Source organism: Lepidochelys kempii, chromosome 25 (assembly GCF_965140285.1).
Source record: "Lepidochelys kempii isolate rLepKem1 chromosome 25, rLepKem1.hap1, whole genome shotgun sequence".
In the NCBI taxonomy this organism is placed as follows: Eukaryota; Metazoa; Chordata; order Testudines; family Cheloniidae; genus Lepidochelys; species Lepidochelys kempii.
In genome coordinates, this window is record NC_136404.1 from 11,188,302 (window position 1) to 11,201,625 (window position 13,324).

Below are 13,324 nucleotides of genomic sequence, written 5' to 3' on the forward strand. Positions count from 1 at the left end.
CGTGAGCTACAGCTCACATCCGATGAAGTGAGCTGTAGCTCACAAAAGCTTATGCTCAAATAAATTGGTTAGTCGCTAAGGTGCCACAAGTCCTCCTTTTCTTTTTGCAAATACAGACCAACACGGCTGTTACTCTGAAACCTGAGCACAGGAAGGCGTCACCCATCTCCCCCGCCTCCTGTGCCTTTTAAGCCTGATCTGCAACATGCAAAGGGCCTGGTCTAGGCAAATGAGTCCGAGCGCAGCACACAAGCCCTGAGGCTTCCTCCCTGATCTGGGGGGTGGGATTAGCTCCTTGCCCACAGCCCTCCTGGGACTGTGGGAATCACATGGCTATTAAAGGTGCTCTGGCGTTACCCGCAGAGACCCCCTTGCTCTGCAGCAGGGCCAGTCGCAGCCTGCCGGGATCTGGATTAGCTTCCTCTCTGGTGGCAAGGGCACACAGCTGCGCCCAGATCCACCCATGGGGCATCGTTCCCTCCCTTTGGCACTTGCTGCTTGTCCAGGCACGTGGCACCCACAGACCACATCACACCGGGCTTAGGGGCAGCCACTCTGAGCCACGGAAAGGGCACAGCCAGGGCCCAATGCAAGGTGGCAGCCTTGCCCCTAGAAAAAACACCAAAGGGCCCAGAGCTAAGGCTATGTCGGCGAGGTGGGGGGCCGCGAGCCCTACAAACCAGTGTCTCCCGGTGCTGGGAAAGGGCCAGAGAAGAAGGGCCGGGCCCTGGGTACGTGATCAACGCTGCACAAGAGTTGGGAGAGGTTTGGGGCCAAGGTTTTGTTCCCTGGGAGGACTGGAACCCTGTGTTCCCAGCAGAACCCTCCTCGCCCGCCATGCCATCCGTGCAGGGCAGCGGGTCAGTTCTCCAGGTTGGCTCTTCGTTCCTGTAGCTTCCGTGCCAGCTCCTCTGATATGTCTACGGGGAGAGAGAAGGTGGGTACAGAACCTCTCCGGAGCCGGGACTAGAACCCAGGGGTCCTGACTTGCCGTCATCAGCGCTAGCCACTAGTCCCCACCACCTACCAAAGCTGAGACCACAACCCAGGAGTCCTGGCTCCCAGACCCCTGCTCTGGCCACACAATAACCAGCAGTGCTACAGTCCACTGAAAGCCAAGGGCAATGGCCACATGCAGCCCCGCCTCTCGTGCCAAGGGGGCCTCCCCTTACCTGTGGGGAGGTCTCCGACCCACGACGTGGCCTGGCGGGAGGCCTGGCTGCTACCATGTTGCCGTAGGTTGAGGGCGCTGCTGGGTGTCCTCATATACTGGCCTTTAGCGGCTGGGTATGGAGAGTGCAGAGCTGGTCAACAGAGCACAGGAGCCCGCGTCCTCTCCTCTTGCCCCATCCCGCTCCACCTCCCAGGCCGGAGATCCTTCCCAGCACTCAGCCCAGAGGGTAGCCTGGGACCTGCTTGCATGGGTAGCCCTGGGGGAATCCTGCAGTGCATTGTGGGGGATGGCGAACCTGGACGCTACACCTGATGCCCTGGGCAAGTCACGTCCCTTTTCCGTGCCTCAGTTTCCCGCTCTGTACCACGTGGCTGTGTTTGTGGAGGTGGGGAGGGATAGCTCAGTGGTTTGAGCATTGGCCTGCTAAACCCAGGGTTGTGAGTTCAATCCTTGAGGGGGCCATTTAGGAATCTGGGGCAAAAATTGGGGATTGGTCCTGCTTTGAGCAGGGGGTTGGACTAGATGATTTCCTGAGGTCCCTTCCAACCCTGAGATTCTATGATCTACAGACAGGAAGTGCTGGAGAAGCACTCAGGGTTACTACCCACTCTGCTGGAGGTAAGGTCGCAGTCCAGACAGCATTGCCCAACCTGCAGCTGTATGGGGCTCCTGGACGCTGGGGTCCCAACCCAACAGGGTCAAATGAAAAACACCCTAGGGACTCGGGACAGCTCCCCCTTTATCTCCATTCTGGCACATCCCCCGACCCCCTCACTGGAGCCGCACACCCTCTGCTGCGCCCACCCTGCTCCCTACGGGGCTGAGCTTCCCCAGCCCCACTGACCTGGCCAAGCGGGGCAGAGGGAGATGGTGGCAGAATGGGCTTTGCAATGGGGCCAGCAGGGCTCAGGGTTGCTTAGACCTCGAGGTGTGATAGCCAGCCACACAGGCGGGGAGGGGGGGTGGTTCTCTGCTCCTGCATGGGCCAGTGGGGCCGGGGGAGGGAGCAAATCAAGTGGCTCCCAGGGGCTGAGCAGTGCCAGGTCAGGCCCCAAGTGACTGGGACAAACTGGGCTTATCCCGTGGGAACCTGCACCCCTCACTGCCCTAGGGGCATCCTCAGTGGCCAGCCGAGGGCTCGGGCACGAGCTCTGGCAATCGCGATGGGAAAGGGGGGTGGTTAGAGCAGAGAGCCTTGGGGGGAGAACGGGGGTGGGCACCGAATCAGCTGGCAATGGCTGTACCTGGCTTGCTGGGTGGTACAGGCGGCGCCTTGGTCTGGCCGCCCCTCTCCCAAATCACCTTCACGGGGCCCACCGTGGCTGAAAACAAAAGTGAAGACGCTCAGTCCCCTGGCTCCTCCCAGCACATCCCCCCACCCTAACCCCCCACCCCAGAGCTTGTCCCTGCCGCCGGATGCGGAACCCACGTCTGTCCCGTCACTTCTGAGCACTGGGAGCGTTTGGAGCTGGAGTCAAACTCAGGGGTGGCCCTGGGCCGCTCAAAGCTGGGCTATGGGGTCAGCATCCTTGGCAGGATGGGGGCCACCCACCCAGCTCCTCTCCCTCCTCTGCCCATCCCAACCCAGCCACCCTCCCGATCTGTGCCCTCCCACTGTGACAGCCACCGAACTCCCAGTCCAGCAACTCATTTCAGCGGGAGTCAGGCACCTAAAGGCCTTTGTGGCTCTGGGCCTGGGCAGCTAGAATGCGGTTTCCAGCAGTCCCAGGTCACGTAGCATCGCTTGTCCCGTCAAGTCCCCAGCCAGGCTGGGGAGGGATCCAGAGGACTAGAACCCGGCTCAGCTGCCACCCACGCTGAGCTGCATCCTCACACTCTGAACCCTGGGGGACTGAGCACCCCGCCCAGGGGAAACCCAATTGGCAGCCCCCCCGAACCTCAGACTGGCCCAGGCACGCTAGGTCAGCATGGAAGAAATTCCAGGAAGCGGCTTGTGCCAGCCAGCAGCACCCGGCCTGTCGCCGCCACCAACCCCGCTCTCGTTCCCTGCTTCAGGCTCCGACTCGCATTCCTGGCTTTCCCCTGGCGCCGACCTGAGGCCTGACTCCTGGTTTCCAGCTCCGGCTCCGCTCCCTAGCCTGACCCTGGCTCCCACACCAACCACCAGACCCTGCTTCTGCTCCAACCACTAGGCCTGACTCCTGGTCCTACCCGCTAGGCCAAACCACCCACGCCCTGGTCGTGCCAGGCTGCCTCTGCTGGTCCTTTCACCTCTCCCTTTGTGCCCCGTAGGTTTCCCTCCTCTCTTTTCACTGGGATTCCTCCCCCTTCGCCAGTGACCGTCAGAGAGCAGCCCCTTCTCCTACACTAGCCACCTGGGGACCGGTCTCCCAGGGGAAGTGATGGGAGCACTAGACATGACCCATCCCACCTTGGCAGCCATGGACTGGAGGGTCCAAAAGACTTTTCTGTCCCTGATCTCTGGAAGGCCACTTAGATCCACTGCTGTGCCCCAACAACCCCCAGCATCCCCCAGTGGGGCTGGCTCCTTTCACCCTCCTCTGAGCTCCCAGGGGTGCTGCATCTCCCAGTTGTATCGCTGGTCTGGGGCAACAGATTCTGCATGTGGCCAGAGCATTTTCCTGCCCCAAGGGCAGCCGTGGGGAAAAGGGGAGTGCAAAGCCCAGGCGTGGGGGGCGGGGCAGGGGATAGATCTTCTGTAGCAACGTGGCCTCTTGTGTTCGACACACTATCTCCGTTCTGAAAGGTCGGGCACAATAGCCAGTTTACTCACGGCAGGCTGGCTTTGGCTTTGTTCCCTTGATGGCTGCCACATCTGAAAAAAAAAAAAACACAATTGCATGAGAGAAGGGGAGGGAGTGGGGAGCCTGAGCTGGGATCGCAGTCTGGGGTTTCCCCCAGAGACTTTTCTCCAGTACCAGGTCCCATTCCCGCTCCCCGGCCCCAGCCTGTCCCTCCTCGGGAGGGGATCGTGCCCTTCCACGCGGCACCAGAGATTCCCCTGAAGAACCGCACCAGCCAGATTCAGTGATGAGGCCAGCGTTATTTCATTCACCGGCCAGGATGGGGAGCAAGATTTTACCCAGCTAGGACACAATCTCCCCAGACCCCAGCTCACCTTCATCATTCACATAGGTCTCTTCTTGATCCTCCTCAGACGCAGGAGGCGTGGGAAGGGGCTTCGACAGAGGACTTTGTCTGGAGATGGGTGGAATCATTGCCTCCACTTTGGCACCGGCTGGGGAACCAGATGGGCACAGGGTTAGGTAAGGGGCACTGGCTGGCACGCAGTGGGGAAATGCAGACCCTAAAATACAGGGCTCTGGGAGAGCAGGCCAGGCCGGAGCACTCTGATTCAGCTTGGGCTGGGGGCAGGGTATCGTGGGGGATGCAATCGTGTGTGATGAGCACACCAGACAGGTCAAATGCCACATCTAAATGGTGCCACTAGACATCAGGGCACTGCTGGGGGGGGGGGGGGGAGCTCACAGCGCTGGAGTCCCAGCCGGCAGGGGCAGGGCACTGCTGTGGGGGGGGAAGCTTGCAGGCGCCCTGTGCCAGCTCTCCAGAGCTGTGTTGCGGCCAGGCCATGGGAGGTCTGTGGGGCCTGGTGTGCATATTCTTCACAACCGAACAGCCCCGAACCCTGGAGGAACAAGCCAGGGCCCCTGAGCTGCAGCCAGTAGCAGGTGCCTGGAGCAGGCTGGGCACATTCACCTTTGGGGGGCTTTGGGCACGGGGGCATGGATGTTTCCCAGATGCTCTCTCCGTTCTCCTTATCAGTCTCCACAAACTCTGCAAAACACACCACAAAGAGAAGGGTCAGAGCTGGGGGGGCTGGCAGGGGAGGGAGTCTGACCATGGGGGAGCATGGGGCTGGTGGGGACGCTGGGCAGCCCTGTAAGGGCAGGGGGCAGAAGGGACCAGGTGGAGAGGTGGCTGGGGGGGGGGGGGAGGGAATCCCCAGCAGTCAGGTCCTCTCCGTCCCTGCCCTACCATCCCATGTGCCCTCTCCCCACCCCCACCCCTCCCAAGTCCAGGCACCCTCTCCCAGACACACACTGCTAATGCATGTGCCCCCCTGGGCCCACCCTGCCCCACCCCTTTCACCCAGGCCCCATTGCCCACCCCCACTTAGCCATCTAATGTACATGCATACTCCCCCATGTGCGCCCTGCCCCCCCCGCCACACACACACACAGGTGCCCCTCCCCAGAGGTATCTGCCACACACCCATACCTGTGCCCCCCGGCATGCACTGGCCCTTGGCTCACCCACCCATGCAAACCCAGCCCCCCTGCCCAGAATTTGCACCCGGAGCCCTCGAAACGGGGGAACCCACCTAACTTCTCAGCGTAATCCTCATCCAGGCTCAAGGGCACCAGGGTCTTCTTGGTGTTGGAGACGAAGTACTCCACCACATCAGCCAGGGAGGAGCAGTGGTGCTGGGGCAGGGTGGGAAATCCTGTTAACCTCGGCTTTTGGCCACCCTCAGGCCCCTGCCACCGAGGGGCTGACCAGGCTTTGCACAACCCCCTCAGGGATCCTGCTCCCAGCCTAGCAGCCTGCGGGTGGTGCTCCCGGCCTGCAGGGCTCTCTGCTCCTAGCTGACACCCCCAGCTGGCAGTCAGCATGTGCCCTGCAGCATGAGGGTTGCCAGCCCCGGGTACGGTTATCCTAGCTGGTGTTACAGTCGAGGTTATTCTTATTTCTACACCTGTGGCTTTTTGGCCACATCATTGGTTCATGATACAGGAATGAATGGGAGAGCACAGCTGGGCACTGCTGCCTGGAACTGCTTAGCTGTGTGTGTGTGTGTGTCCTAGGCCCTATAGAGCTTACAGAGATTCTCCTGTAGCGTAAGTGATCAAGGCCCGGCTTCTATGCCTGCTATCACCATGACGTTCCTTGGTGGCTGTGCTTCCAGGAGCCGTTTGTTCCCCCTGGGGCCCAGACCCGGGGCCCAGACCCTGCATAAGGTGGGGATGCAGAACTGGCCCACTCACCGGCCGATCAACCTCAACGACATATTGCTGTCCCGCACGGCTCACTTTGTAGTGCTTCACAACTGGGGTGCTGCAAGAGAAGGACGGGGAGATTGCACAACCCGACCCTCACACCGCTTGTGATCACAGCCCGTGCACTGGGATTCCCCTCTCAACACTAGTGCCAGGATTCGCACTCCCAGCCCTGTGTGCACTGGGATCACCCCACACACACACACACACACACTAGTGCCAGGATTCACACTCCTAGCCCTGTGTGCACTGGGGTCACCCCCTCCCCCCCCCCCACTAGTGCCAGGATTCACACTCCCAACCCCGTGCACTGGGATTCCCCCCTCACACACACGCACACACTCGTGCCAGGATTCACACTCCCAGCCCTGTGTGCACTGGGATCACCCCTCCCCCACACACACACTAGTGCCAGGATTCACACTCCGCCCCATGTGCAGGCTAGTGTCAGACCTGCCCCCTTCCAGCCCTGGGCCCGTCCCCCCAGCAGGAAGCCCCCGACCATCCCCCGCCTTCTCACCCGTTCAGCATCTGACACGTGGTCACCGAGATGCTCTTCCCGTCGCCCCCTGGACGCAGCAGCATGTTGCCGCAGTCCAGGTTCCTCTCCAGCAGGACCCGGGCCTCTGTCCTGGAGACCTTGAAATAGCAGCTGCAAGGACAGGACCCAGTTACCGCGCCAGGCCTTCCCTGGGCGACCTGGGACTCTCCAACCCCCCAGAGCCGCTGGCCCGTGACCCAGAGCCTCTGGGCTATTGCAGCTCCGAGACCATCAGGATGGGGGAGACCGTGAGCTGCAAGCCCCCCTGCTGCTCAGTTCCCCAGCGTGGGCTGGCACCAGCGTGGGCAGCTACGGTAACAGGGGCCAGGCGGCTCTCCTGATCCAGAGCACTGAGAGGGCGGGAGGCCCTGGGCAAGGAGGCCGTCGGTTGGCATGGGCCGGGGCGAAGGGCTTGCTTCCGGGGGAGGCGCCAGGGGCTGGCCACTTGCAAGGCAGGATGCTGAACCAGACGGACCTTCAGCGGGATACCGGTACTGATGGGTCAGTGGTGCGGCAGGAGGGGAAGACGCCAGACAGGCTGGACTAGTGGCCTGAGCTGGCCCGACACGGGCCGGGGGACGCCAGACAGGCTGGACCAGTGGCCTGGCCTGACGTGGCAGGATGGAGGCACCGGCCCACCGCGCACTAGGCTCTCCCTCCGGCCCAGGCCCCACTCACGCCGGCATCTCCTCCTCCATCAACTCGTAGTGGAGGGAGCTCGTGCTGCGGCGTTGGCTCAGCTGGGCCCGTCGCTCCTGCTCTTTGGAGAGGGCTTCGGACATCATGTAGATGTGGCCGGGCAGCAACGTCAGGTTGGAGGGGACTTGCATCTGCAGGGACAGGGACGACACACTGAGTCTCCCCTGCAACGGGCTACAGACCAGACAGGGGCTTCCACTGACACCTCCCTCTCAGGACCTCAGTGCTGCTCCCATCCCTGGCCCGGGAGTCCTCCCACCCACCCTCTGTGCAGCCCAGGAATCAGCCAGCAGGAGGCGCCAACGCGGCTCCCACCTGCCAGCCCTGGACTCTGACCAGCAGGGGGCAGGCTCCTCACAAAGGGCTTCCCGGGGCTGAATCCGACATGGGACAACGGGGCTGGGAACCGCTGGGAGGGGAGCCCAGGGTGGGCCCAGAGCACCCAACGGAGACCTGCCCCGACAGGGTTGTCAAGAAACACGGACTCAAGCCTGGACAAGGGCTCTCAAAGACGAGCTCTCGCCGCACGGGATACCTGGGGGAGAGAAGGGGGGCAGGAGAGAGGGCAGGGCTGTGACTGCACTCGCAGGGTTGGCGGGAGGCGGGCACAGGTGAGTGTATCTAGGGTGGGCAGGGGCGGACAGGAGCGAGCGTGCGGGTACACAGAGTACACAGAGTGAGCAGAGGTGTGGGGTGGGTTGTGTGGGGCAGGGGTGAGCACATGGGGGTGCAAGGGCTGGGTCGGGTGGAGGGGGCCAAAGGGAGGGCAGGCAAGGGGGGCGGATTTCTCATTCCAACATCAGCCAGGCGCATTACCTCCACCATGGTGAAGATGAAACCCTTCCACATCTCCCGAGCCTCCAGGCTCTCAGCCTGCAAGGGAAACACACGTTACTGGGGTAAAACCCAGAGCGCGGGGGTGAGGGAGGCAGAGGCCATGCAGGGCAAACGTACCTTTAACTTTACTTCCTGCCCCCTCAGCTTCAGGCTGAGCCCCACCCCCTCGTTGCTGGCCTGGGGGCCGCTCCGGAGGTAGCTGTCGGTCAGGGACACGAAGTTGTCCAGGTCGATCTTCTCCACGTACTGTGGAGGGCGAAGCACAGATCAGTGCGGGGGAAAATCAGCCAGCCCCACTCCTGCAACCCAGAGCAGGGCCCTAGGGAGTCAGAGCAGAGAGATGCCCGCTAGGGAGCCCTGCCTGGCTGGCTGCCCCCCACCTCTTCTCTGGGATGCGGGTGTGTGAACACTTCTGGGTTGCTGATTCAAATCCAGCCCTGCTCAGAAGCATGGCTGACAGGAGTTGGCTGGGTCTCAGTGGACTGGTGCCCATGTCACCAAACCCACCCCTGCCGTGGGCACCAATTGGCTCCCCAGCCACCAGGCCCATGGCCGTGCAGGCTAAGCAAGCCTCTCACCCTTAATGGTGACTCTAGGGAACAGCCATCCCCATGGGCGGGTGGGGGGGGGAGAAGGGACTCTTTCCCAGGTCAGAGGGATCGAGGCCCTCGCCACCCACATGGGCATGGCAGACCCCCAGCAAGCCGAGCCTCCCCAGGAGGGATGTCCCCCAGCCAGGGCTGGAGGCCACCAGGAGAGTTGAGATAGGAGATCCTGATCCAGAGAGGTGCTGAGCACCCTCAGCTCCCAGTGGCTGGGCACCTGCCAGGATCAGACCTCGAGGAGACAGAGTCCCCCATGAGGCTTTCCCAGGTTGACCGGGGAGTGCCACAGAGCGGCTCCTCTGTGGGGCGGCTTTTGCGTACCTGCACGTCTCGGTTGGTGTTGTAGAAATACAGCGTGAGCCCCTGCAGGCCTGTCCAGTATTTCTTATACCCCTGCAAAGACAGAGCAAAGGGGCATTGGAGGCTGGGACCAGAGGGGGCCAGCCCAGGGGAGGGAGGCCCCTAGTGAGCATGCACTGTGCAGATACCTGCCCCCCAACAATGCCCTAGCCCTGTGCTAAACCTGGAATGGCCAGGAACCTGCAGCGGAATGTTCCCCAGATGTTACGTAGGGGGGGACAGCGAATCAGCTCTTTGGGGAGAGAGGGGGTGTCTATGGAATGACAGTGCCCACCCCCTCTCCCTGCAGCCTAGTTCCATCTCTGCACGGTGGACTCTGCCCTGCCGGGGCAGCTGGTCCAGCCAGGCCAGCATCCCCGCGCCCACCATGCCGGAGCAGAGGATTGGTCTCGGAGGGGGCTGCTTTGGCTTCCCTCAGCCGCCGAACGACGCGTTGTCGTGTGTTTTTCTCCAGCCGTGTGGGAGCCCCGGAACAGGGGCAGCCTGGTGGGGTCCTGCGAGGGCAGAGCCTAGGAGAAAGGGCCAATTCTCGGCGCAGGCTGATGCTGGCCCGGCCTGACATGGCAGCCCCAAGTCGGAATCAGCTGCCAAAGGCCTGTGGGGGAGGGCAGAGCCCAGACATCATCATGCGTGGGCTGGTTGGGAGGGCTCAGAAATCAAAGGCCATCACTGTTCCCTGTTCGCCATCAACAGCGAAGTGTTGTGACCCACAATAAAGGTTCTGCAGCCTCTGCCCCCATTGCCCGCCCCCAGCGCTGCACTGGCCCCGACGGGCCCCAATGTGCCAAATTCACCCACGGCCATGGGCATGCACGTGCCAAGATCATGCCCCTGCCCTTGGGCTGTCAGTGTCACAGAAGGGTGCCAGCATCTCACGCTCACCAGATAGAGCAGCCCCACACGTAGGTGGGTACGTGTCAAGGCCACGCGTACGTCAGCATCACATGAGTGCAGCCACGTCACGGTCACACAAACCGGGGATGGCACGCTCACGTGTGGCTATGCACAAGCGGAAGTTGTGCTTGATGTGAGTTTGAAGTCCCGGGTTTAACAGCAAGAGGACGGGCCTGGGAGTCAGGAGATCTGGGTTCTGATCCTGGTTCTGCCACGGACTCACTGGGTGACCTTGGGCAAGTCGGTGCCCCGCTCTGTGCCTCAGTTTCCCCATCTCTAATATGGAGCTGATGCTCCTCACCCACCTTTGTAAACCACCCCAAGATGTAGGGCTGGAAAGGAGCCGAGCGAGTGCAGTGTACAGTTCAAAGGTTATTCCTACGGGTCGCGTATAGGGTCACTACCCCTCCCCATACTAACGGGACAATGCCGCTCATCGCATCTCACTCCCACACTCTGAGGGCCTAGAATTCTCCAGGCTTTCAAAGAGACCCCAGATCTTTTCAGCCATCCTGAGAGGATGACACTGCCTGCTGAGACATCCTTATCCCATGCCAGCAAGCTGGTGAAAGACGTCATCTGGGACAAACAGCCTGCACGTCACATGGCGTGGTGTCTGTCCCCTACCTGGAGGAGCGCCTCCCTTCCCATTAGGTATAGGGTGTGAACACGACAGCGTCTTATCTCCATGCCAGAAAGAGCTGTGCTCAGAAATCTAGACGGCAGGAATGTTTAGGGGCCATAAATGCAGCCAGGTTAACAAATGGAGCCCAGGCAAATGTATTTAAATGTCCAAGTGTGGTTCAGTGGCGGATCGTTTGCAGTGTTGGGAAAGAGAATTGCCACCTCTCGGCCTGTCAGACTGGTGCCCAGCACTTAAGGGCCCGGCTACATCAATCCGCGTCTCGAGGATCAGGCTCATACTTCGTCCAACGACCACCAAAAAGAATGACCCAGGCAAACCACGTGGTAGAAAGCGACAGGGGGCTCAGCTTTGGCAAGAGGAGGGTTTGCGATGGAACAGACACCCGCGAGCACAGGAAGCCTTCACCAGGCAGACCAGATAACGCACTTCCACAGAGCTGGAGGAAGTATCGCCTGTCCAACAACCCACCACCCCCCGCCACTGGGCCCTGCGCTCCCTTTTACACACGTACTCCGGGATTTCCCAGCCATTGCCGCTTGGATTACCCTAACACTGGGGCTAGCTGCAGTGCTCAGGGGCTGCTGTTTCTAAGAGCCGGTCTTCGTGAGAAAGCTGCATTGGTTTAACTCAAAGGGTGAATTTAAACCGGGGCCAGAGGCTGTGTGGACGCCCTGAGTGCCGGTTAAACCAAGCAGATTTCGGTTTAGCAAAAGGCGATTAGAAACCGGCTTGAGCTAAACTGAAATAAGTGGGTTCACACTACGCAGTGCACTGGTTTAAAGCCACACCTTAGGTTAAAGCAGTTCAACTTTCTTGTCTAGACAAGCGAAACAGGCTCAAGTCCAATCAGGATTTCACGTACCCCAAAGCCTGTGGTTGCCCTAGCTTGTTAGGAAAATGGGGGCTGCCAGTAACATCTGGCTTTGCGAGTTTGCATTTGGCTTCTGCCCATCTATCATCTACACCTGAAAGTGAATTCAGATTAAGGTAGGAAGTGGATTTAAAGGGTAATCGTTATGCCGGAACAACGGCATGCCTAGGCAAGCCCGATCCAGCCACGGCAGGCGATTCTAGGAGACCTGTCCCCGGGGTATCGGAGCACCCAGAGCTTGCGGGGAGGCACCTGGCAGATCCAGTCCTGCCTGCAAAGTTCAGCCCTGGCTTGAGGTTTAGAGTCCGACTCGCTGCAAAGTCCTGGAGAGCCTGATCCTGGGCTTTGGGATCGGGGCCACTTCGGGAGGGGGGGCTCTAGCTTCTTTCACCCTGAGCTGGCTCCTTGCCCGGATCTCTCCGCACCAGGGCGCTGGTGTGGTAGAGCGGGCCAGGGGTTAGGGTGGGGGGGGAAAGACGACACCAGAGGCTTCAAGGCCATGGCTCAGCCCTTGGCAACTCAGAGCCTGACCCTGCCCAAGCCCCGGCCGACCACAGCCCCGGTCCCAGCCCGGAGTGGGGGGGGGGTCCCTACCTTGTCCTGGGGCCCCTTCTTCTCCAGGAAGCCCTCGTAGTAGTGGGGGGGCAGGCTGGGCTTGGGCTTGGCGCCCCGCAGCGGGGGCCGCAGGGCCATCTCGCCCCCGGCTCGGGGCCCGGGCCGGGCAGAGGGCGCAGGGGAGGCTCCCGCACGGCGCCCGGAGTCCCGGAGCAGGAAGCGCGGGCGGAAAAAGAACCAGGCGTCGTGGGGGTTTTGCAGCCCGGGCCGGGCCCTCCCATGCGCGCACCTGATTGGGCCGCCCGGCTCCCCGCAGGTGAGCGGGCCAGGGAGCGCAGGCAAGTCCCAGCCCCGGGCCTGGGAGGAGGCGCCGCGCCGCGCACCTGCCCGACCGGGGCTATTACGGGGGGTGCTGCTCCCCGCTCCCCCGGCCTGGCCTGGGAAAGCAGAGGGCCCCCCCCACTGCTCCCCCTTCGCCCTGGCCTGGGAAAGCAAAGCCCCTTCCCCCCCACTGCTCCCCCTCGCCCCGGCCTGGGAAAGCAGAACCCCACATAGCTCCCTCGTCCTCTTTGAACTGGTTTGGCCCAAGACTCCCCTCCTTCAGTCTGCTTGAACCCGCTGCCCAGCACAGCTCCCCGCTGCTCTGTGCACCACTCCAGGCAGGGGGAATTCAGCCCCCTGAACCAATGTCCCCCACACACAAAGCCTGGGGGGCTGGAGTCAGGCCCCCTGCCACCAGGGAGGTGATTTGCTTTGATCGGGTGATTTGGGTTTTCATGCAAGAGCTGCCAAGCCGGCATTGTTATGAGTAGGGTTATTACCTGTACTGCGGTCGCCTAGCCGCCCCCACCCCCCCGCACACAAACAGAACAGAGAGAGTCCCTGCCCCAAAGAGCTTCCAGTGTCAGTAGAAGATCAGAGCCAAGAGGTGGACACAGAGCTCAAGGGAACAGCGAGACCAGCCTGAGCACAGGCCAGTTCCATTAGAACCAGTAGCTGCTGCTTCGACCCGATTGGAGCCGGAAGCCACAGGCTCTAGGATCGGCCTGCGGTTTAGGCGGGAGGGCGGACAGCCGCTAAACCCAGGCCTCTCTCCTCCGCTAAACCAGGGCCCGCTTCAACATGTGGCCACGCTGGGGCTG

At 61.6% G+C, this 13,324-nt stretch overlaps 1 protein-coding gene across 1 annotated transcript; it reads right to left on the reverse strand.

Moving 5' to 3' along the window:
* Positions 1-26: 26 nt before the first annotated feature.
* STAP2 (signal transducing adaptor family member 2) lies at positions 27-12,421 on the reverse strand. The gene is made up of 14 exons (XM_073324182.2): positions 12,222-12,421; positions 9,178-9,249; positions 8,369-8,497; positions 8,231-8,287; positions 7,394-7,545; positions 6,695-6,826; positions 6,163-6,232; positions 5,499-5,601; positions 4,874-4,951; positions 4,275-4,394; positions 3,930-3,971; positions 2,419-2,496; positions 1,173-1,283; positions 27-920 (listed from the first exon to the last, which is right to left on the reverse strand). The coding sequence occupies exons 1-14, from the start codon at positions 12,318-12,320 to the stop codon at positions 862-864; spliced, it is 1,302 nt and encodes a 433-aa protein (XP_073180283.2). The 5' UTR covers positions 12,321-12,421; the 3' UTR covers positions 27-861.
* Between the last annotated feature and the right edge of the window lie 903 nt (positions 12,422-13,324).